Below are 21,527 nucleotides of genomic sequence, written 5' to 3' on the forward strand. Positions count from 1 at the left end.
ACCAAGGTACATGCCCTTGACCGGAATCGAACCTGGGACTCTTCAGTCCGCAGGTTGACATTCTACCCACTGAGCCAAAGCAGTTAGGGCCCAAACATTCTTTGTTTATATTGCTGTCCTCTGTATACTCTCCAGTTTCCAAAAGCAAGGTATGCTTCCGGTTATAAGCCTGCCAAGTGCAAGGAACATGCGCATATGAATACAACCTTTACACATGTGTGCCTGCGTCTATTTCCTTAGCACACTTGGTGAGTTCCTGATGGCTATAATGTCCGGTGTGTCTCCTCCCCAGGCTTGTAGTCGAAAGCTCTACAACTGGTTGAGGGTGGCACCCTACCGGCCAGATCAACAGGTAGAGGAAGACGATGACTTTATGGAAGAGAACCAAGGAAAGGGCATCCGAGTCCTAGGCATTGCTTTCTCCTCTGCCAGGTAACTGCCTGTTTCTGCACATCTGCCATCACCCTTACCTGTATTCCTAATCTTATTCTGCTCTTACTCATATCCTCATATTGCTGATTATCACTCTGTTCTTTTTTCTGTCTGGCTGGCAGAGATCACCCTGTGTTCTGTGCCTTGGTCAATGGTGAAGGAGAAGTGACAGACTTTCTCCGGCTGCCCCATTTTACCAAACGGCGTACTGCATGGAGAGAGGAAGAACGGGAAAAAAAGGCAAGTGGCTGGGGCAGGTTACCAAGTTTACATCTTGAGTACATCTTATAATTCAGTGGGGATAAGGGTTTATGGTCTAAGCAACATCTCATGCAAGACCCTGATTATCTCTGACCTGGTCACTTACCCCTCAAGTCCTGGGATAAGTTGCACTTCCATAGGCAGCAGATGGCACTCAAGTTCTGGTGTATAATTTTCTTCTGGCTTGAGGCCAGTTCCTAAGCCTTGTGTGCTTGGGAGCTGCCCTTACTGCCTCTGTTCTTGCATCTGGGTCATCCTGTTCCAGGAGCTGAAAGCCACTGAGGCATTAGGCCAACCTTTTCCCTGCTTTAGTCTTTCAATGTCTGTTTTTCTAAGGAAAGGAATTTGAATTCATCTCATGTGTATGCTTCTGATTTTTTTAACCTTAATGGTATCTTTCAATTTTGTTGAGAGTGCCCATTCTAAAAATTAATTTTTAACAAACAACTAAACAAAGAAATAAAACTCTTGCAGAGGAGGTAAGAGTAGCCCTGAATACTAGGTAGTAGTTTATATTAAGGCAAAGTAAAGTATTTTCAGTTAACCACAACCCAAGTATAAGCCATCTATACTAATAAAAGGGTAATATGCTAATTAGACCAGACATCTTCTGGACATCCTTCCGGACAAAGTCATGGTGGCAGGGGCTAAGGCAGAGGCAGTTAGGGGCAATAAGGCCGGCAGGGGAGGACAGTGAGGGGTGATCAGGCCAGCAGGGGAGGGCAGTTAGGGGCGATCAGGCAGGCAGGCAGGTGAGCGGTTAGGAGCCAGTGGTCCTGGATTGCGAGAGGGATGTTCAACTGCCGGTGGGGTTGGGCCTAAACCGGCAGTCATATATCCCCTGAGGGGTCCCAGATTGGAGAAGGTGCAGGCCAGGCTGAAAGACCCTCCCCCCGCCGCATGAATTTCGTGCACCAGGCCTCTAGTAATATAATAACCTTAGAAACTATTAACAGATATAGAATACTAGAGGCCCAGTGCACGAAATTCACGCACGGGTGAGGTCCCTAGGCCTGGCCGGTGATCAAAGCACGAGCGTCTGGCATGGAAGGTCAGGTCCCAGCTGACCTCTGGGCCCCCAGGCCCCTGCATGCCCCGCTCCGTCTGAGTCATCAGGCCGCCGCCTGGCTCCGTCAGCACCTGGGAGCTGGGTAGCGGCCCCGCCCCCCCGCTGCCACTGCTGGTCACCCCACTCACACCCGCCGTGGCCTGGTGCTGCCCACTCATCTGCTCCACCATCCCACTGTGGTTCCGCTCATCAGGGCCCATCCGACACCCGCCATGTTCCACACCGCCCCCTGGTGGTCAGCACACATCATAGCGAGCGTTCAAACTCCCGGTCAAACTCCCAGTCGAGGGGACAATTTGCATATTAGGCTTTTATTATATAGGATTACAACCAGAGATCCTATAATCCCCTTGTTTTGTCTCCCAGTTCGACAGCGTATGACATATCATTATTCTCTGGTCTTGTAAGGTGCTGAGCTACTTAGGGAGAGGGAAGTTCCTGAAATCTCCCTGTCTTCAGAGCCATTTAACTCTAATTTTCTTTCAATCCAGGCTCAAGACATTGAAACCCTGAAGAAATTTCTTCTGAACAAAAAGCCTCATGTGGTGACAGTTGCAGGAGAGAATAGGTAGGAGGGCACCAGATGACTGGGCTAGGCCTGGTTTAATGTCACTCATCTTTTATTGTTGGATCTGGCATGTGCCTGTGTAGATCCTTGATAATACCCCATCCCAAAAGGGGGTATCCCTGGGAATATTGTACTTCTTTGTCTTCAGAGCTCTCTCCTCCCCCACACCCCTTCCCCATATTCCAGCCGTAAGACTGCACATCCATGAGAAATTGTGCAGAAATAGCCCTGATTAACACCTCTTATCTCTCCAGGGACGCCCAGATGTTGATTGAGGATGTGAAGCGCATTGTGCATGAGCTGGACCAGGGCCAACAGCTTTCCTCTATTGGGGTGGAGCTGGTTGACAACGAGTTGGCCATTCTCTATATGAACAGCAAGAAATCAGAGGTAATGCTGGAGCCCTACCCTTGGGACCTGAACAGCCAAGAGCTATCAGTCCCAGAGAGATTTAATAGGGAAGCAAAGGTTACCAGGGCACTCAATCCATGAGAGGCATTTTGTTCAGTCCTGTTTCAGACTGGGAACCTCAGAGATTAAATTTGTCCCCAAAAAACAGTCCCAGAGGAAAGGAGAAAGTGACTTAGAGTCAGATCGGTTTTGATTTTTCTCTTGCTCTTGGCAATAAGGGGACTTTATGGCCCTGCTGACCTTTGTTTGACTCTAGGCAGAGTTCCGGGATTATCCTCCAGTGCTGAGACAAGCCGTCTCCCTGGCCCGGCGCATCCAGGACCCTCTGATTGAATTTGCCCAGGTGTGCAGCTCTGATGAAGACATCCTGTGTCTCAAGTTTCACCCTTTGCAGGTGAGTAGGATTTGCCAGGCAGGCGTGGGTGGGAAGAATTGCACAGTAACCTTATCCCTGCCTGCTGTGTATCAACAGGAGCATGTGGTGAAAGAAGAGCTGCTCAACGCCTTGTACTGTGAATTTATCAACCGAGTCAATGAGGTTGGGGTCGATGTCAACCGTGCCATTGCCCACCCTTATAGCCAGGCCTTAATCCAGTATGTGTGTGGCCTGGGACCTCGAAAAGGAACACATCTTCTGAAGGTAGGATTGAATTGAATCAGAAAATAGGAGAAGTTTCCATATCCTTGAGCCTTTATACTTTATACTTGCCAGTATGATTTGACAAGAAGACCAAGTTCAGAGAGGTGAAAGAACTTGTCCAGAGTCATCCAGCTAGTGAGAGTCAGAGTCAGACTTCAGACCAGGTGGCCACAGCTATGCTCTTCACTACTTTACTATAGTGGCTCATGGGAAAAATAGCCATAAGCTGTGATTGAAAATAGTTGGAAGAAGGTGAGAGAGTACTCGACACAAACCTCAGGGTAATGGCGTTTTTCCCAATGGGAAGGGAAAGGATTTCAATCAGGCGTATGCAGGGAGATTCAAAAGTATTGGTGGTAACTTTTTTTAAGGTGAGTGATGGGTACTTGAATATATGTTTTATCATTAACTTTTTTTTTTATCCTCACTCGATATTTTTCCATGGATTTTTAGAGAGAGTGGAAGAGAGAGCGAAAGACAGAAATATCGATGTGAGAGAAGCACATCAAATGGTTGCCTCCTGCACGCACCCCACCTAGGGGCCCCAGGCTAGGGAGGAGCCTGCAACCAAGGTACGTGCCCTTGACTGGAATTAATCCAGGACCCTTTGGTTCACAGGCTGACGCTCTATCCACTGAGCCAAACCGGTTAGGGCTATCAACTTTTAAGCCATACATTATAACGTAGTTCATTAAAACAATTTTTTAGTGTGCTATCCCTCCCAGGAGCATGCCCACACCTTTCTTCCCTCTGAGGTGTGCATCTCCTAAACTCCAAAGGTCTCCATACCACTTGCAACCAGGAAGCAAAGGGCAGTGGCAGCTCGTCCCAGGCTAACCTCTGAACCTGTCTCCAAGACCCCCTTTTCTCTGACTTTCCAGTGAGCCAAAGCAGCCCAGCCTGGGCTCTCCTGTTGCTGCTTCTGTCGTAAGCCCTTCCTTGTTTCAGTTCCCAGCTTTAATAAATGCACTCTCACAATAAAAAATAAATAAGTACAATAAATTTTTAGTAGCAGACAGTCTGGTATAGTGCTCATTGAGATAGTGGGCTGTAGGGACAGAGTTCCTACCAGGAAGCTTTCCCAGGAACCTGAAAGCAGGCTGGGAGGTGGGGCCTGCCCACTGCTCTGGCTCACTCCACACCTCTTCCCTAGATCCTGAAGCAGAACAACACCAGGCTCGAGAGCCGGACCCAGCTGGTTACCATGTGCCACATGGGTCCCAAAGTCTTCATGAATTGTGCTGGCTTCCTGAAGATCGACACAGCCTCCCTGGGGGACAGGTGATGCCCTCTGCCTGGATAAACCAGGAGGAAATCCCTTGGGTTTTATTTGGGGACTTGAGGGGATTAGGGCTGCCAAAGGGCCACAAGCCTATTTAAATTAGGAAATGTTTTAAAAGTGAGGAAACTTTATTCAGTCAAGAGCCTCTGACCTATGGAAAAGATCAGTTCAATTATGTGAACTTTTTGTGAGAGAAACATAAGAACCAACTTAGTTTATAAATTAAGAACGGAAAACATAAGATTTTATTCATTAAACACAAATTTGTTGTTGCTGTGGTGTGTCGTGGCTTGTAAGGGTGGGAATAGCAGGAGCAATGGAAAAGGAGTGGGGATATGAGGAAGTAAGGAAGGGGGGAAGTGATTCAGTATGTTTTGAGATGATGTTATTGAGAGAAAGTTCTATTCACTTGGACTTTGGACTTCACTATTGACCTCTTCCTCTCCAGAAGTTATCAACTCAGTCTTTGGAGGATCTTTTCCACGGGCACATAGCTCCTCATTCAGTAATGGAAATCAGTGGGGAAATAGGCTCAAGTTCTAAAACTTCATTTTCCACCCAGCTTTGCTGTAACACTCCACGAATAACATAGGTCCATGTGAGTGCACGGGCAAGACCAGCCTGGGAAGGCTTTATGGGGGAAAATAGCTGTCAGCAAATTCTCAAAGGTCTTTTCCCCCTTTTTGCTTTATCTTATTAAGAGACTTATATAAGTTCATTATATAAAATTCAACATATATAAATTTATGCAGAAAGTGGAAGTCCCCCATAATCCCACCCCCCAGAGATAACTATTATAACAATTGATGTATACTGCAACTTTTCTAAATTTTATTTTTGCTATGCATTTACTAACTACCCATTTACTGCAAAAATGGGATCATTTGGTTCATAGTGTTTTGCAGTGCATTTTTCACATATCAATAATCATGGCCATTTTTCCATGTCAGCACACATAGATCTACCTCATTCTTTTTAATGGCTGTATAGTATTCCATTGTATGGAGGTACCCTAATTTATTTACCAGTTCCCTATTGGTGGACATTTGGACTGTTATTAGAAGCTTCTTGTTTTATATCCTGCCCCTTTTCTGCCTTTCCTTTAGCACTGACTCATATATTGAAGTCCTTGATGGTTCTCGAGTCCATCCTGAGACCTATGAGTGGGCCAGGAAGATGGCAGTGGATGCTCTGGAATATGATGAATCAGCTGAAGATGCGAATCCTGCAGGAGCCCTTGAAGAGATCTTGGAAAACCCAGAGCGACTCAAGGATCTAGACCTGGATGCCTTTGCAGAAGAACTGGAGAGGCAGGTGGGTGACAGTGTAGAGAGCCTGGCATAAAAGCCATCCCAAGTGGCATGGTTGGGAGGACTCGGGCAGCAAGTCTTTAGAGAAATCCCCAATACTATTGGTGTGAGAAACGTGATTTTCTCTCCTCTCCCCCCCCCCCACCCCCTCCCATGCCGTACTGGGTTTCTCAAAGAAGTTTTCAGTTTACTTGTTAAGGAGCCAAGGCCACTACACTCATTGTGGGGGTGGGAGGGAGCTTGCAGGGGCTCAGTAGTAGAGTTTCTTCCTAGGCCCTCCTCCTCCTTGCCAACAGTGCAGCTTCGTGTTTATCTGTTATACATTGGGGTTCTGTGAAGCCCTTTTATCATAGGCCAGTGTTCCATGGGTAAGAAAAGGTTTGAAAACCTTTAGTTAATCTTAGGGCAGCAGTTCTCAACCTGTGGGTCATGACCCCTTTGGCGGTCGAACGACCCTTTCACAGGGGTCGCCTAAGACCATCCTGCATATCAGATATTTACATTACAATTCATAACAGTAGCAACATTACAGTTATGAAGTAGCAACGAAAATAATTTTATGGTTGGGTCACAACATGAGGAACTGTATTTAAAGGGCCAGAAGGTTGAGAACCACTGTCTTGGGGGAGAGAGAAGCCCTGACAGGAACCACCTAGCCTACTCCTTTCATTGAAAGACTCAGGCTCACGTTGGGGAACAGGTGCAAGGCTCTTCTTGATAATGGGATTCTTCCCTAGGGATATGGTGATAAACACATCACCCTGTACGACATCCGGGCAGAGCTGAGCTGTCGGTATAAGGACCTCCGGACAGCCTACCGCTCTCCCAACACAGAGGAAATCTTCAACATGTTAACCAAAGAAACACCAGAGACCTTCTACATTGGTAAATTCTGGATCTGTTTTTAAGTGGAGGAGGATATGTAGGGGTGAGGAATGTGTGCTTACTGTATACATGTAAATCAAACAATGATTCCAACAGAATGAGGCAGGTTTTTACTATACCAGGGAAGCTTTCAGAAAGATTATAGAGCCCTATCCTGGCCAGTGCAGCTCAGTTGGTTGAGCATCATCCCATGCACTAAACAGTCACCAGTTTCATTCCCGTTCAGGGCATGTGCCCGGGTTGTGGGCTTAATCCCAGTAGGGGGTGTGCAAGAGGCAGCTGATCAATGTTTCTCTCTCCCTCTCCCTTCCTCTCTTAAAAAAAAAAAATTAATAAACATATTTTTAAAAAAGATTGTAGAGCACTAGACTGGAAGTCAAAGCTGAGTTCAGGGTCACATGTTTTTAACCTGCTGTGGAATCTTATGAATTCACTTTTAAAAACCTCATTTTCCCATGTCATCAAATGAAGGGAAGACCTCCCTTTTCAAAGATGCAAGAGAAGTCAGTTCAGATGCTATAAGACAAGTGTTCTGTCATTAAAAGGTGGTGGGAAGAAGTCACCTCTTCAGTTCTCACAACCTGTGCTCCCTGTTCTTCCCTGTTCTCACCCCTTCCTCCAGGAAAGCTCATCATCTGCAACGTCACTGGCATTGCCCATAGGCGTCCACAGGGTGAGAGCTACGACCAGGCAATCCGAAACGATGAGACAGGGCTATGGCAGTGCCCCTTCTGTCAGCAGGACAATTTCCCCGAACTAAGTGAGGTATGTGCTGCAGTGTTACCATGGTGACTGAATTTCTTTGAGTTGATGGTCTTAGTGCCCTCAAAAGGAATAGGAAAGCGGGAGTGTTCAGATAATGCTTTACCAAATGAATACACGAAGAAGGAAGAGGACTGGAACATACACGGGTCTAACATGAAGTCCCTCCATATGCTAGTCAGAAATTATCTATATGCTTTTTTCTACTCTGGCTCAGCCCTGAATCCTGTTTCCCATTCTCTGGGCATCTAGCTCAACCAGATTAGAGATATGAGGACATGCATTTCTTCCCTGCAGGGTAGGCACAGTGTCCCTATGCTAGTTAGAGACTCCCTTTCATTTTTTTTGTTCTCTAGACACATTTTTAATTTTTCCCACATTCTTCTAGACATCATCTGCCTTTTTTCATGGTCAGAACTCATTAAAGCCACCCTGAAAGCTTTTTCTGGGTCTTCAAATGTTAGGCAGACTATAAAAGACCATTTCCCAACTTACCCAATAAAAGAAGCTGTTGGGATTTGTCCAGAATGTATAGAAAGCCAAGGGGCAACTGGTTCACTGAAATGAGTTCTAAGGAGACTGACATTGATGTTTCTCATGCCCATGAGGTCAGAACAAAATGGGAGAGAGGGGCCTCCGTTTCAGCTAGAAGAATGTATAGGTTAGGTTAACATAGAAGATTGATTTGATGGCCACTGGTGCCAAACATGAGTTATGAGTCAAATAACATTGGGGAACTTCACATTTTATGTTGGTAGGAGGTGGCTAACTCATTGTGTTTTCAGACCACGGTACCAGATGTCAGTGGTAAAATAAATTATAACACCCTTGGCAGCTCTTCTGAATGTGTCATCTCCGGAATCTTAATGCTCAAGCTTCTCTCCTGATGCCCTCTTTAGGTCTGGAACCACTTCGACAGCGGTTCATGCCCAGGCCAGGCTATTGGTGTCAAAACACGGCTAGACAATGGTGTAACCGGCTTCATCCCCACCAAATTCCTCAGTGACAAAGTGGTAAAGCGGCCAGAGGAGCGAGTGAAGGTAGATGAATGACTAGGCAAAGGCATCAGTTTTCAGCTGCCTAAATTGGGCTCTCGTTAACATGGGGCTGTTCACACCAGAAGTTAGGCTGTGTTCCCAGCGGCTGCTGGTAGGGAGAGAATTTCAGGGGGATTTGTAACTAGCTGAAAGAAGCCAGGGCAAGAAGCATTTGAGTGCTTTTGTTCACTGCCTTGTGAAACTTCAAGTTGCCAGCCCTTTGGGAGAGGGCTCTCGCTTCCTGTGTGGGAAGCTGTGATTTAGTCCAAGGGGCAGGAAGCAGGGCACAGCATTAAAAGCTGCGAGACACAAAGCCAAGTTCCCTTTCGATTCTAGTATTCTCCTGCCATTAATTATGTATATACACACTAGGCACCAGCACTTGACTTTTACATATGTTGTCTCTAATCTCACCGCCTGATGGGGAAGGACTATTTCCTTCCCTTTTAAGAGAAATTCAAGTGCCTTTTCCAGGATTACTCAGTCTGTAACATGGCTGGTCCTGGATCTGCCAGTTCTCTGGTTCTAAGTGTTGTGAACCCGAGAACTGTGGGCTTGGGAAGGCTGGGCAAAGACTCTGTTCCTGATAAATGAGGCTAGGGAGAGTTTCAAAAGGAGAGCTGTGCAGAGTGACTGGCTTTTGCCACTGTTTAGACAGATGGGTTCAATCAAGCCAAGGATAAAGTCTAAAAACCAGCTCTTATTTTCCTTCCCCTCCAAAAAGGGCAGCCAGACTTTGACCACCTCCTAGGAGCAGTAACAAGGCAACTTTAAGGGAGAAGGGAATAGTGCCAGTAACAGGCTAGACCCCAGTAGATTCCAGGTGGTTTTCCTGTCTAGAGTAAGAGGCATCTACAAGACACAGCCAGTAGTCTGCAGATCAGACTCAACCCTGAACTCATCTGCTATTCAGTAGGTGGCTGTCTTTGGGCAAGTCACTTCATCTTTCTGCCTGAACTTTGATTTGTAAAATAGGGCATCGGGCTAGATCATCTTTGTCCCTTCCAGCTCACATGTTCTGTGGATCTAGGTGGGAATGACTGTTCACTGCCGCATCATGAAGATTGACATCGAGAAGTTTAGCGCAGACCTGACCTGCCGCACCTCAGACCTCATGGACAGGAACAACGAGTGGAAACTGCCCAAGGACACCTACTATGACTTTGATGCTGAAGCAGCAGACCACAAGCAGGAGGAGGACATGAAGCGGAAACAACAGCGGACCAGTGAGTGCCCACCACGCCTGTGCACCGAGGTCTTGGCAGCTCGCTCTCTCCAGGATGCACGTGCTAATGGCAGTTCCCCTTGCTCAGCCTCCCGATGGGAGTGAGTGCTCAGCTTGGAGGTGCTGAGGCCCAGAGGCATCAAAAGGGAGTCATCGGCAGGGCTGGAAACCAGGGTTTTCTTGGGTCACATTTTCTTTGCTAATGCATGTGACTCCTGTCAGTACCCTAGGAACCCAGGTGAACACATCTTTACATCAGAAAGTCCAGGCCCAGAGAGGGTGAGAGTGTCTCAGAATTCAATAGGGGGCCAGAAGTTAAACCATGGTTTGTCCCATTGCTATTGGTTCCCAGTTCCATCAGCTGATCTGTACTTCTTTCCTGCCCTCTTCAGCATATATCAAGCGGGTAATTGCACATCCATCCTTCCATAATATAAATTTCAAACAAGCAGAAAAGATGATGGAGACTATGGACCAGGGAGATGTTATCATCCGACCAAGCAGCAAGGGCGAAAATCACCTGACAGTGACCTGGAAGGTCAGTGACGGCATCTACCAGCATGTGGACGTGCGGGAAGAGGGCAAGGAAAATGCCTTCAGCCTGGGAGCCACCCTGTGGATCAACAGTGAGGTGAGAGCCAGCCCCCACTCACTTCCCATCCCCACGCCTGCCTCAGAAATAAGCCATTTCTGGCCACTTCACCTAACACTAGTAACTTGTATGCATTTATTTTAGCTACATAGAACACCAAATAGGAGGTTGGTTGTGAAATAAGTCATTTGATATTAATTTTGTATATTTGCCCTTCGTCCCTGTCCTCCAAATTTTAAAATAGACTACCTAAAGCCCAGCCGGCATGGCTCAGTGGTTGTGTTGACCTATGAATCAGAGGTCACTGTTCCATTCCCGGTCAGGGCACATGCCAGGGTTTCAGGCTCAGTCCCCAGTGTGGAGCATGCAGGAGGCAGCTGATCAGTGATTCTCTCTCATCATTGATATTTCTATTTCTCTCCCTTCCTTTCTGAAATCAGTAAAAATATGTTTTAAAAATAATAATAAAATAAAGTAGACTACCTAAAGAGAGCCAGTGGAAGAAGAGGCGAAAATACATGCAGGCACATGCATGTGCACACACATCGAATTTCTCTGTCCTTTTTCAATGGAGTGAAATTTCATGAAGTTCCCTGTTGTTCCCAAGCACCAGGGAGAATCAAAGTTTAAATGATTTTGTGCCTTAAAAGCTTTAAATTTGAACACAACTCAAACAGATGGATAAATTGAAGAGGCTTTGCAATGGAGTGAGGCTGCAGCAGGACTGGGAAGTCCACCCCCTCCCAGGAGTTTTATTCTGAGTAGATTTGATAAAGGACCAGGCGTCTCAGATCTGGATATGATACATGGGCCTTTACCTTCTTCCCACAGGAATTTGAAGACTTGGATGAGATTGTTGCCCGCTATGTTCAGCCCATGGCATCCTTTGCCCGGGACCTTCTGAACCACAAGTATTATCAGGAGTGCAGCGGTGGGGACCGTAAGGTGAGCCCAGGGCCCCTTGAGGGAAGACATCACCCAGTCACTTAAGAATGTCTGATTTCCCTTCAGTGTAGGGGTCCCTCAGCTGGTGAAGGAGGTGTACATGTATGCGCCAGACATTGTCTACCAAGCATGCTGTTATCCCAACCTCTCCCCCTCATTCTACCCCCAGAAATTAGAGGAGCTGCTCATCAAAACTAAGAAGGAGAAGCCCACCTTCATCCCTTATTTCATCTGTGCCTGCAAGGAACTGCCCGGCAAGTTCCTACTGGGATACCAGCCCCGGGGTAAACCCAGGTGAGCACTGGTGCTGAGAAGGTGCTGCCGCTGGGGTCCACAGACAGGCTAGCCGGGGAGACAGAGGCCCTGGAGTAGTCCTCTCTCTGGTTCTGCCTGACTGCCTTTTATCTGTTTAGAATAGAGGCGGAGGTTGGAGGTGGGGTAAGAGGATGATGATTTAGAGGCAAAAGGCAAAGATTCACTAAGAAAATGCTTTTCTCAACCCTTTGCCCCTTCTCCCCCTCCCAAGGAGTGATGGAAATCTTCAGATGCTCCATCCACCTGGCTGTCCAAGATGGGGCCAGCACACTGGTCTCTCCTTTTCACTGTCTGCTTCACCCTAGCCAGGGCTTCTGCACACAGTGACTTGCTGTTGCTATGGTGTGCTGACTTCTCCCCACACAGGAGGGCTAGGTCAGGAGAGCGTCTCTTCTCCCTACCATTGACCTGCTCTGCTTCCTTTCTGTCTGACCAGCTGGCCTTCCTAGGTATTCTTTAATCTGGGACTCTCTAGTGCTCATACCAGCCTTCTCTACTCCCCCATCCTCCCTTTGGCCCTTAGCCAAGGCCTGTGCGTTTCTGCCGTCATCCCTATGCCTATACGTGATGCACAGCACAGGCAATATTAGTAAGGACTCAGCAGCCAGATGACAAGAAGCTCTGGACTCTGGACCCTGCATTGTCTTGGGCACAACTGAAATATTGTGCTCATTTCTGAGAAGCCTTTTCTGACTTATCATGTTTTCAGAGGTTCACCGCCAGGGATCTTTGGGTTGGAAACTGTCCCAGGAGGACAGTTGAGCAAACAGGACCTTTAACCAGGAGCAGAGGCAATGTGATAACTTCTTGTGGAAAGGGGCACAGACTCCTTGTGTTGCCAAAGAAACACTTGAGTAGACGATTTAGGACATAGCTTTCAGTTTAATATAAATGAGAACTTTGTCATACTTAGCATTGTCTGTTGACAGCTGTCCTTTTTTGAGCACACGGCTATTTTAGGTGTTGTGTGATAAGTGCTTTACATGCACTGTCTCATTTATTCTTCACTCCCACCCTATAGGTTTAAGTGCTGTTATACTCGTTTTACAAATGAAGCTAAGATTTGTATTTAGTAACTTCGGACAGTCATTTAGGTAATGAGTAGCAGAGACAAACTGGAACTGGGTATGAACCCAGAGCCCATCCTCTTATCCACGCTCAGGTCTGTACAGTGTGGAATAAAGGCAGACTAACCACCTTCCAGAAGCACTTCCAGATTCCAGTTCATGGGGAATTGTGTTTTGCTCCCCTGGGAGACCTCTTCCAACCCTGACTGTCTGTGGCTTCAGTTTCACCCTCACCTGCAGGGTGCTGCCATCATATGGTGGCCCAGCCCCCGAAGTCTTCCTCTGGCAGCCTGTACTCTGCTCCGCACACCTCACCTCCCCAAAGTCAGGGTCAGAGACCGGCTCTTTCATCTCTTCTTTCCCCTAGCACCCAGTGTGACTACTTCACATGGTGGAGATCTGTTCTGGCCACGTTCTCACGGCTGGCCCCAAGTGGTATCTGATGCGTATTTCCTTCCAAAATCCCAGGATAGAGTATGTAACGGTGACTCCAGAAGGATTCCGGTACCGGGGCCAAATCTTCCCAACTGTGAATGGACTTTTCAGATGGTTTAAGGATCATTACCAGGATCCTGTACCGGGTGAGTTGTGCTCTCTGACTTCAGGGCTGTGGCTGGAGGGACACCTCGGCTCTGAATCACGGTATCACTACCTAGCCTTCTGTGGAAGGGGGTGAGGTACAGGCTGTCATTGCAGCTCTCTTCCTTCTACTCCAACCTCCTAGCACAGTGATGGCGAACCTTTTGAACTCAGCGTGTCAGCATTTTGAAAAACCCTAACTTAACTCTGGTGCCGTGTCACATATAGAAATTTTTTGATGCCCTAATCAGTTTGGCTCAGTGGATAGAGCGTCGGCCTGCGGACTGAAGGGTCCCAGGTCCGATTCCGGTCAAGGGCATGTACCTTGGTTGCGGGCACATCCCCAGGAGGGGGTGTGCAAGAGGCAGCTGATCGATGTTTCTCTCTCATCGATGTTTCTAACTCTCTATCCCTCTCCCTTCCTCTCTGTAAAAAATCAATAAAATATATTTTTTAAAAAAAGAAATTTTTTGATATTTGCAACCATAGTAAAACAAAGATTTATACTTTTGATATTTATTTTATATATTTAAATGCCATTTAACGAAGAAAACTCAACCAAAAAAATTAGTTCGCGTGTCACCTTTGACACGCGTGTCACAGGTTCGCCATCACTGTCCTAGCTTCAGGAAGTTCCTCCATCCACTTTGCCTATGTGGCTTAATTTTTCTCAGTACCTCCTTCAGTTCCCTGAATTATGAAACCAGAAACATAACTGACTCTGCCTATTTCCTGTAGGAATCACTCCCAGTAGCAGCAGCAGGACCCGGACACCTGCTTCTATCAATGCTACTCCAGCTAACCTCAACCTTGCAGGTAAGGAGCTCCCGCCCAGGACTGTGACTCAGAGGGACAAAGCTAGGACTTTCACCTCTAATGTGCCCTCTTCCACCTCTTTGTGCTTACAGATCTGACACGGGCTGTGAATGCCTTGCCCCAGAACATGACCTCACAGATGTTCAGTGCCATTGCTGCTGTGACAGGCCAAGGACAGAACCCTAATGCCACCCCAGCCCAGTGGGCCTCCAGCCAGTATGGCTATGGTGGCAGTGGAGGGGGCAGTAGCGCTTACCACGTACGTGGCTTGGAGGGGAAGCGTTTTGTGGAGGGTGGGGAAAAAGAAAGGGAACGGTCATCCTTTACCAACCTGTGTCCATAGACTGGCTGCTGGCAGTGCCCACCTTTATGCACAGATGGGCCTTATCTACAACAGATGATCCTTTTCCTCAGGCCCATTTGAGGGGAAAGGGAATAAGAGAAGGTGTGATCTTTCTGCAGAGTTCTTGGGATCTTTGGAACCCTCAAGCCACTAGAATCCTCAACTAGTCAGGACCAGAGGCCCTATTGTGCCTGGTCCCATTCCATTGGCCTCCCTATCTGCTCAGGAGAGGGTCAACTGGAAAGCTTTGCAGAAATTCATGGGAACCCTAAGTATGCCCCAAACCCATCCCCATTTAACTGTTCACTCTTCTCCAGGTGTTCCCAACGCCAGCCCAGCAGCCAGTGGCCACACCACTAATGACCCCCAGCTACTCCTACACAACCCCAAGCCAGCCCATCACCACACCACAGTACCACCAGCTACAGGCCAGCACCACCCCACAGTCTGCCCAGGCCCAGCCCCAGCCCTCCTCCAGCTCTCGGCAACGGCAGCAACAGCCAAAGTAAGTATATGGGTGGTGGCATGGAGCAGGTTATTAGTAAGGGCAGGTGCTGTCAAGAGGCCAAGGGGCTTAGCATAGGCAGGTGCTCTGGACCTTCTGAGAGCCATGACCCAGGTGATGTTCCCATGAGGACTGCATTCTGGGAGATAACAGAAGAGGGCGGTGTGGCAGTTGGCCACAGCTACTGACCATAGGTATGAAGTCGATTTCTGCAAGGGTGGATGTTCATCAGTGATTGTTGAGCCTTCTAGTGTTCCAATCTGAAAGGCCCCTTCCCTCTTCCAGGTCCAACAGCCACGCAGCCATCGACTGGGGGAAGATGGCGGAGCAGTGGCTTCAGGAGAAGGAGGCTGAGCGGCGGAAACAGAAGCAGCGGCTGACACCTCGGCCGTCCCCCAGCCCTATGATTGAAAGCACCCCCATGTCTATTGCTGGCGATGCCACCCCGCTCTTGGACGAGATGGATCGGTAGGGGGCCTGCTCCCAGGACTCTGGTTACCTCTGAGGCTGGGAGATGCCTGCCTCCTTCCCTGCCCCTCCTTTTCTGTCCATAAAGTGGCGTGAAGTGACGTTCTCTTGGTGGTCAGCCTGGGTGGGTGACAGGCTGGATGGCCTTTCGAACTTGAGCTCAGTGTATGCTAGGCGACAATTCTCCCATTCCCGGCCCTCACCGACCACCTCTCCTGGGACCAGGCTGGGAAGGGAGTGTGGCAGGGAGGAAGAAGAGGAAGATGAAAGTGGAACAGTTTTGTATTCTACTTCCCTACAAGCCATTTTGAGCTTCTGCCCTTACCTGACTCTGGGCTGGGACCGGGCAGCAAGCTCAGCACATGAGTCTCCCCAGCTCTTGTGGGGAGACAGATGCTATTTATTCAGTTCGGGGCAGGAGGAAGAGGACGGGAAGTATTTCTGACCTTCATGCCAACAACTTGGTGGCTATCAAAGCGGGATTGTAGGGGACAAAGGGTTGCAGTGCTAACCTGCCCAGCCCCCTCCTGGCCACCCTCACCCACCTGCTGCCACCGCTGCTTCCTGCCTGTCATTTGAATAAACAGTGTTTCTACAGAGCACTTGACAAAGCCTCTCTCTCCCTCTCTGGTTCTTGAGGGGTGGCTTTCAAAGCAGTGTTTGGATCTCTAAGGGCTTCCGACTCCCTCTCCCAGGCCATCAGAAAGGCAAGTTACTCCGAGAAGCAGGTGGCTTCTGCACCAGATTGCCTGATATCACATTCCTGTTCCACTTCCCAGTCCTATGACCTTGAGCGCACTCCTGTTATCTCTAAGCCTGCTTGTCTGTAAAGGAGATGGTGATACCTACCTCATCAGAGCATCTGTGAGGACAGATAGAAAGAATGTGTGAAGTGCTTGGCCCAATGCCTGGGACCTCATAAGGCCTCAGTAAATGTTAGCTGCTATTACTTCCACTCACACACAGCCACTGCCAGCCACTGTGCCTGCTACAGATGGTCCCCAACTTAATAATGATTCCACTTAAGATTTCTTGACTTCACAGTCGTGCAAAAGCTATACACTTGCAGTAGAAACTGTACTTCACATTTTGAGTTTTGCTCTTTTCCCGGGCCAGTGATAGGCAGTAGGATACTCTCCTGATGCTGCATGATGCTGGGCAGCGGCAGCAGTGTGCTGCAGCCCCCAGGCAGGCAAGCAGTCACCAGCGTAAACAACAGTGTTCATTGTGCTAGATTAAGCATGTCAAACTCGCTTCCCACGGGCCACATGCCTCGTTTATGTGGCCCGTGTTAGCCTTTGACTTTGACATGCTTGTACTAGATGCTTTTCCCAACTGTAGGCTGATGTAAGTATTCTGAGCACGTTTAAAGTAGACTGGGCTAAGTTGTTCAGGTGTGTTAAGTGCATTTTCGCTCTAACGATATTTCCAACTTACAGTGGGTTTATCTGGACGTAACCCCATCGTAAGTCGAGGAGCACCTGTGGACTTCTTGGGCACAGTTGAGAAAGGCCACAAGTAAATCTGGGTTTCTCACCCTGAGCCCCTGCACATCTCTTCCCTGTTTGCCAGCTGGGCCTGAATGTCTGGCAGTACTTCTACACCAGTTAAGTGTGTCTGACCCAGGATGGGCCCACGCTTGCCTGCTACACACAAACACTGGCCCTGGAAAAGGGAGCTGGGCTGTTGCAGGCTAGTTCCCAGGCCTTGGTCCTTTCCCCAGCCCCACAGCCTCTTTTATTCTGGATTCTGATCTCCCTGTGTTTCTTCCCAAAGGTTTTGTCTCATAGCTCTGTGAGTCGGGGCTGGGAAAGTGAGGCTTTCCTACTCTTTTTCCTCTGCTTGAGGCTCAGCAAAGAAGTAAAAAAAAGCCACTGCTGCCCAAACTTGGTGAGCTCCCTTCTTTGCCTTTTTTTTTAAAAAATGAGAGAGGGAGACCTGGCCGGTTTGGCTCAGTGGATAAAGCGTCGGCCTGCGGACTCAAGGGTCCCAGGTTCGATTCCGGTCAAGGGCATGTACCTTGGTTGCAGGCACATCCCCAGTGGGGGTGTGCAGGAGGCAGCTGATCAATGTTTCTGTCTCATCTATGTTTCTAACTCTCTATCCCTCTCCCTTCCTTTCTGTAAAAAAATCAATAAAATATATTTTTTAAAAAAATAAAAAAAATAAATGAGAGAGGGAGAGGGAAAAAGGGAGAAACATCAATCAGCTGCCTCCTGCACTACCCCACTGGGGATGAGCCTGCAACCTGGCATGTGCCCTGACGGGGAATCGAACTGGTGATCTCTCAGTGCATGGAATGACACTCAACCAATTGAGCCACACTGGCCAAGGCCCTTCCTTGCTTTTTCTTCATTTAAGATCTCTGGCTTTTGGCAAGAGTTGCGGGGAGAAGAGGGGGGGTTGGCCTTTAGTAGGGAACTCAGTTCAGTTCCCTTTAGCACAAAAGGTCTAGAGGGGCCTTGTAGGAGCAGGTCCACAGAGCTGGTAAGATCATGTTCCCTTTGGTGCTACCAGCACCTTCTCCAGGGCCACTTAAAAGAGGGGAAGGGCAGGCGCAGTGGCAGAGGTTAAAAGGTTCAGTTTATTAGGGGTATCGTTACAGATAATCCCGCCTGTCCCAGAGTGGACTTAACACAGACCAGCCTCCCCATAGATGGGAAGCCTCCTTCCCTCCTCACCCAGATGTGCTCTTCTGCCCTGGGCCTAGGATGTTACAGAGAAACAGGCTGTTACAGTGCCCCTCCCTGCCCTCCCACCTACCTTCCCATGGACTTCCTCTTGGCAGATGGACTGCCCTTTAGAAACCCCCGCAGGCCCCTAGCCCCTTCGCTCCAGCTATGCCCAGAGCCCACCCCTGCCCCCCAGCAGCAGCCAAGTTAGAGGGAGAGAAGAGCAGCAGGGGGTTTGCGACAGGCTGGATGGCATTTATTCTTCACCTGGTCGCCCGGCCTCAACTGAGATTGGGGCTGGATACTGGGGGGGATTTCCTCTTGTTCATCTTCTTGATTGGAGAGGGTTTTGCTCCAAGTTTCTTGGCCTGGACCGTGTTCTTATCTCTCTTTCTGGGCGATGACTCTACAATATCCTCACTGGAGGGCTCCTCCTGCCTGGGGTCATTGAAACTGTCCTCACTCTCCAGGTCTTCCCGGCTCTCGGGGCTGGATTCTGACAGCCTGAACAGCTCCCTTGGGCTTAATGATCTGCTCAAGTCTGGAGGTGAAGGTTCTGATTTAACTGGGCTTCTCTTTTTAGTCAACTTGCCCTTCTTGACTTTTTTCTTCATCTTTGCCTTCTCATCTGTATCCTCCTCATCTTTCTCTTTTTCCTTTTTCTTCTTGGCCTTGATAATCTTGCTGCCCTGGGACTTCCCTGTGGGACTCTCAGAGCGCCAGATGGTAATGGGAGCCGCCGAGTCTGTTGTGCCCATGATGGTGCCCATTTCTATGCCTTTGTCCTTGGGTGTGATGGCGGTGGGCCCCACCTGGGTTGGGATGGGAGGCTTGCTTTCTTCCTCCTCTTCCTCTTCTTCATTTAGGTCATCTCTAAATTCGTGGTGGAGGGGATGGTGGATCACTGCCACAGAGACAGGCCTGAAGCTTTTGCACCTGGGAGGGAGGGAGGGAAAGAGAAGGTTGACAAAGAGTGAGGGCGATTGCCCTGCAGTGCCCCCGTCAGCCTGCCAGCACTCACCAGCCATACCAGAACCGCTCCACATACTCTTCCTCGGGGATGAACTCAAAGCAAGGGGTCTGGACGATGTCGAAACAGGTTGGGCCCACATCTCGGGAACAGGTTGGGCCTGCATCTTGGGAGATGCTGCTATTTGTCTTCTCTGAGTAGTCCTTCACCCTGCCACACAGAACTCAGCCTGGTTCCCACACCTCCAGGACTCCCCAGGGGCCCAGAGCCAGGAGCCTGGAGGACAGTGGGCTTTCTGAGTCGTAACTGCAGCTCAGCCCAGGCTGCCAAAAGCCCTCCTCCCCATTGCTCTTGGAGCAGAGCCAGGTTTACAAAGCCGGGGTTGGGCTGGCAGTGCCTGGTCAAAGCTAAAGGAGGGGACTGCAGTGAAAGTTTGGACCTGGCCCTGCCCGGGAGTCTCCTGGGCTGTGGATCGCCCAAGGAGGAGGGTCCTTACCTAGAGTCACAGTCACAGTCACAGTCACAGTGGCTGAGAGAGTGCAGGTGCAGGTTGTAGTGACCACAGTCAGAGGTGAAGGGGTGGATGATATGCCCAGGGCACTGCTTGTGATTCCAGCAGCACCTGTCAGTGTCCTTGAATTCGCCTAAGGGGTCGGAGTCTGGGTCATACAGGGGTAGCGGTAGCAGCACATCTGTGGGTCTCTCCTTCCACAGCTCAGTCTATATGCTTCACCAAATTCACCTGCCCCCAACCCCCCCCCTCGACACACACACACACACAGGCAGCTGCTTCTACTTCATAGTAGTCATTCCGTCCAGTAGTAACTCCAGGTCTCACCAGTGGGCTTTCCCCAACCCACTGCATGGATCTGTCTGCCCCCTGCTCGCTCCCAGGAAGATGTCTCACCAAGGCCCTCACCAAAGCCCCCTTGCTGTCCTGTGACACCTGCCTCTTCCCCTCCCCTGCCTTCCATGGAGCCTGCCTTCCTGGAGCCCTCCCTCCACTGGCTCCTGCTGGCCTCTCGTGCAGCTGCTGCACACTGTCAGCTGCCTCACTCCACAGGGTGCCTCGTAGGGGACAGCCCTCTTGCTGTGGCAGACTGAGGAGTGCCACTTCAGAGTCCCCAGTGATTAGAGCCAGCAACACAGCATCCCCAGCTCCTATGCCTGCCCTGCACAGGCCCAGGAGGCCTTCATCCCACCCCTCGAAGCCTCTGATGCCATTCCGGCCCCAAGGACCGCCACAGCATGGTGGCTCATGCCTGGACGGGAGCTAAGGTCTGTCCTACCACATGTCATGCCCCTTTGCTTCTCCTGACTCTGGGCCTGCCTTTTTCCTCTTCTCTCCTCCAGGCTCCTCCTCTCTCCAGGCACTCTTCTCACATCTCTCCCCTTTCCCATGCTCACCCTGGATTCTTTCCCTGCTCTTGAACCATAAAATTCCCACTCCCCCTCCATTCTCTCCCCAGTCCTTGGAGCCCACAGACTTGAACAACCCACTCCCAACCTGAGTCCTTCTACCCCTTTGCCAGGAAACAGGGGAGATGCTGCTGGGGTAAGAATTGGGATTAAGGGGAAGCCCTGGAGAAAGGTTCCCACCTCTTTTACTCAACGGAATGCAAGTCCTGGACACACACTGGAGTCTCCCAGCCTCTACCCGCACTGCCTCATCTCCGACCCTGCCTAAGACTCCAGTCTACCAATGGGTCTCCCCTCCGGCCACTCTCCAAAAGGTAAGCCCATGAAATGCCTCCACGTGCCCAGGGCCTCACACATCAAGGCAGAGAGCACCTTCCTGCAGGTCTCCCCTGGACTCTGACTCCACCCACCTTGGGAGGGAGAAGTGGATGAACACCAATGACTTCCATAGCAGTCTGGCATGGGGTGCCATGGCTGGCTAACTCCCCGCCAAACAGGCCAGGAGGATTGCACCTTTATCCAGCCCCTACAAGGTGTGGAACTGGGGCAAGATCTCATATAAACCCCGGCTGGGGCTGTGTTAGTCCAAGTGGCCTTAAATACTTGAGAGATGAGTAGACGGCAGCGTGGTCTGAGCCTTGCCCCACATTCCTCCCTTCCCTCTACCAGGCTGCGAGGGTCCCAGGTCCCCCATATACGCTTGACCCATTTGGTGGCCTCCCTGTCTGCTTCCTCTCCTCATGTCCTTTCTTCATAAGGATGTGAGCAGGACTTGGGAATAGCACCACACCCTCAGCTTGCTTCAGCACTGCTGGACTGGGGCAAAGGGCAGCACAGTGGCAAGTGTCCTTGAAGTCAGGCCTGAGTCCAAGTGTTGGCTCTGTCACAAGGGGGGTTACTAAGGACCAGTCACTTTGCTTTTCTAAGTCTTCATTTTTCTGCCCACAAAATGGG

General features: G+C 49.5%; 2 protein-coding genes across 3 annotated transcripts in view; one reads left to right on the forward strand and one right to left on the reverse strand.

Annotated features, from left to right (window-relative positions):
• Positions 1–16,124, forward strand: part of SUPT6H (SPT6 homolog, histone chaperone) — a 33,693-nt gene extending 17,569 nt beyond the window's left edge. The window contains exons 18-37 of one of the 2 annotated variants that reach the window (XM_006095527.3): positions 293–432; positions 555–672; positions 2,254–2,330; positions 2,585–2,720; positions 2,998–3,135; positions 3,214–3,381; positions 4,535–4,662; positions 5,770–5,977; positions 6,711–6,858; positions 7,481–7,623; positions 8,520–8,660; positions 9,688–9,883; positions 10,275–10,513; positions 11,306–11,419; positions 11,589–11,713; positions 13,270–13,382; positions 14,119–14,196; positions 14,289–14,455; positions 14,857–15,044; positions 15,330–16,107. In XM_006095527.3, the coding sequence (XP_006095589.1) occupies positions 293–432; positions 555–672; positions 2,254–2,330; positions 2,585–2,720; positions 2,998–3,135; positions 3,214–3,381; positions 4,535–4,662; positions 5,770–5,977; positions 6,711–6,858; positions 7,481–7,623; positions 8,520–8,660; positions 9,688–9,883; positions 10,275–10,513; positions 11,306–11,419; positions 11,589–11,713; positions 13,270–13,382; positions 14,119–14,196; positions 14,289–14,455; positions 14,857–15,044; positions 15,330–15,516 (2,952 nt within the window). In that variant the 3' untranslated portion in view covers positions 15,517–16,107. Of the gene's footprint in view, positions 1–292; positions 433–554; positions 673–2,253; positions 2,331–2,584; positions 2,721–2,997; positions 3,136–3,213; positions 3,382–4,534; positions 4,663–5,769; positions 5,978–6,710; positions 6,859–7,480; positions 7,624–8,519; positions 8,661–9,687; positions 9,884–10,274; positions 10,514–11,305; positions 11,420–11,588; positions 11,714–13,269; positions 13,383–14,118; positions 14,197–14,288; positions 14,456–14,856; positions 15,045–15,329 lie in introns of both variants that reach the window. The other variant, XM_023759564.1, reaches the window with a different exon arrangement.
• A 1,952-nt stretch (positions 16,125–18,076) lies between these two features.
• Positions 18,077–19,874, reverse strand: PROCA1 (protein interacting with cyclin A1; the record flags this gene model as incomplete). The annotated part of the gene is made up of 3 exons (XM_023759489.1): positions 18,077–19,120; positions 19,206–19,364; positions 19,651–19,874. Coding segments are annotated over 3 exons (1,038 nt in total), but the record flags the coding sequence as incomplete, so codon positions are not given.
• Between the last annotated feature and the right edge of the window lie 1,653 nt (positions 19,875–21,527).

The sequence above is a fragment of the Myotis lucifugus genome, unplaced genomic scaffold (assembly GCF_000147115.1).
Source record: "Myotis lucifugus unplaced genomic scaffold, Myoluc2.0 scaffold_157, whole genome shotgun sequence".
Lineage (NCBI taxonomy): Eukaryota > Metazoa > Chordata > Mammalia > Chiroptera > Vespertilionidae > Myotis > Myotis lucifugus.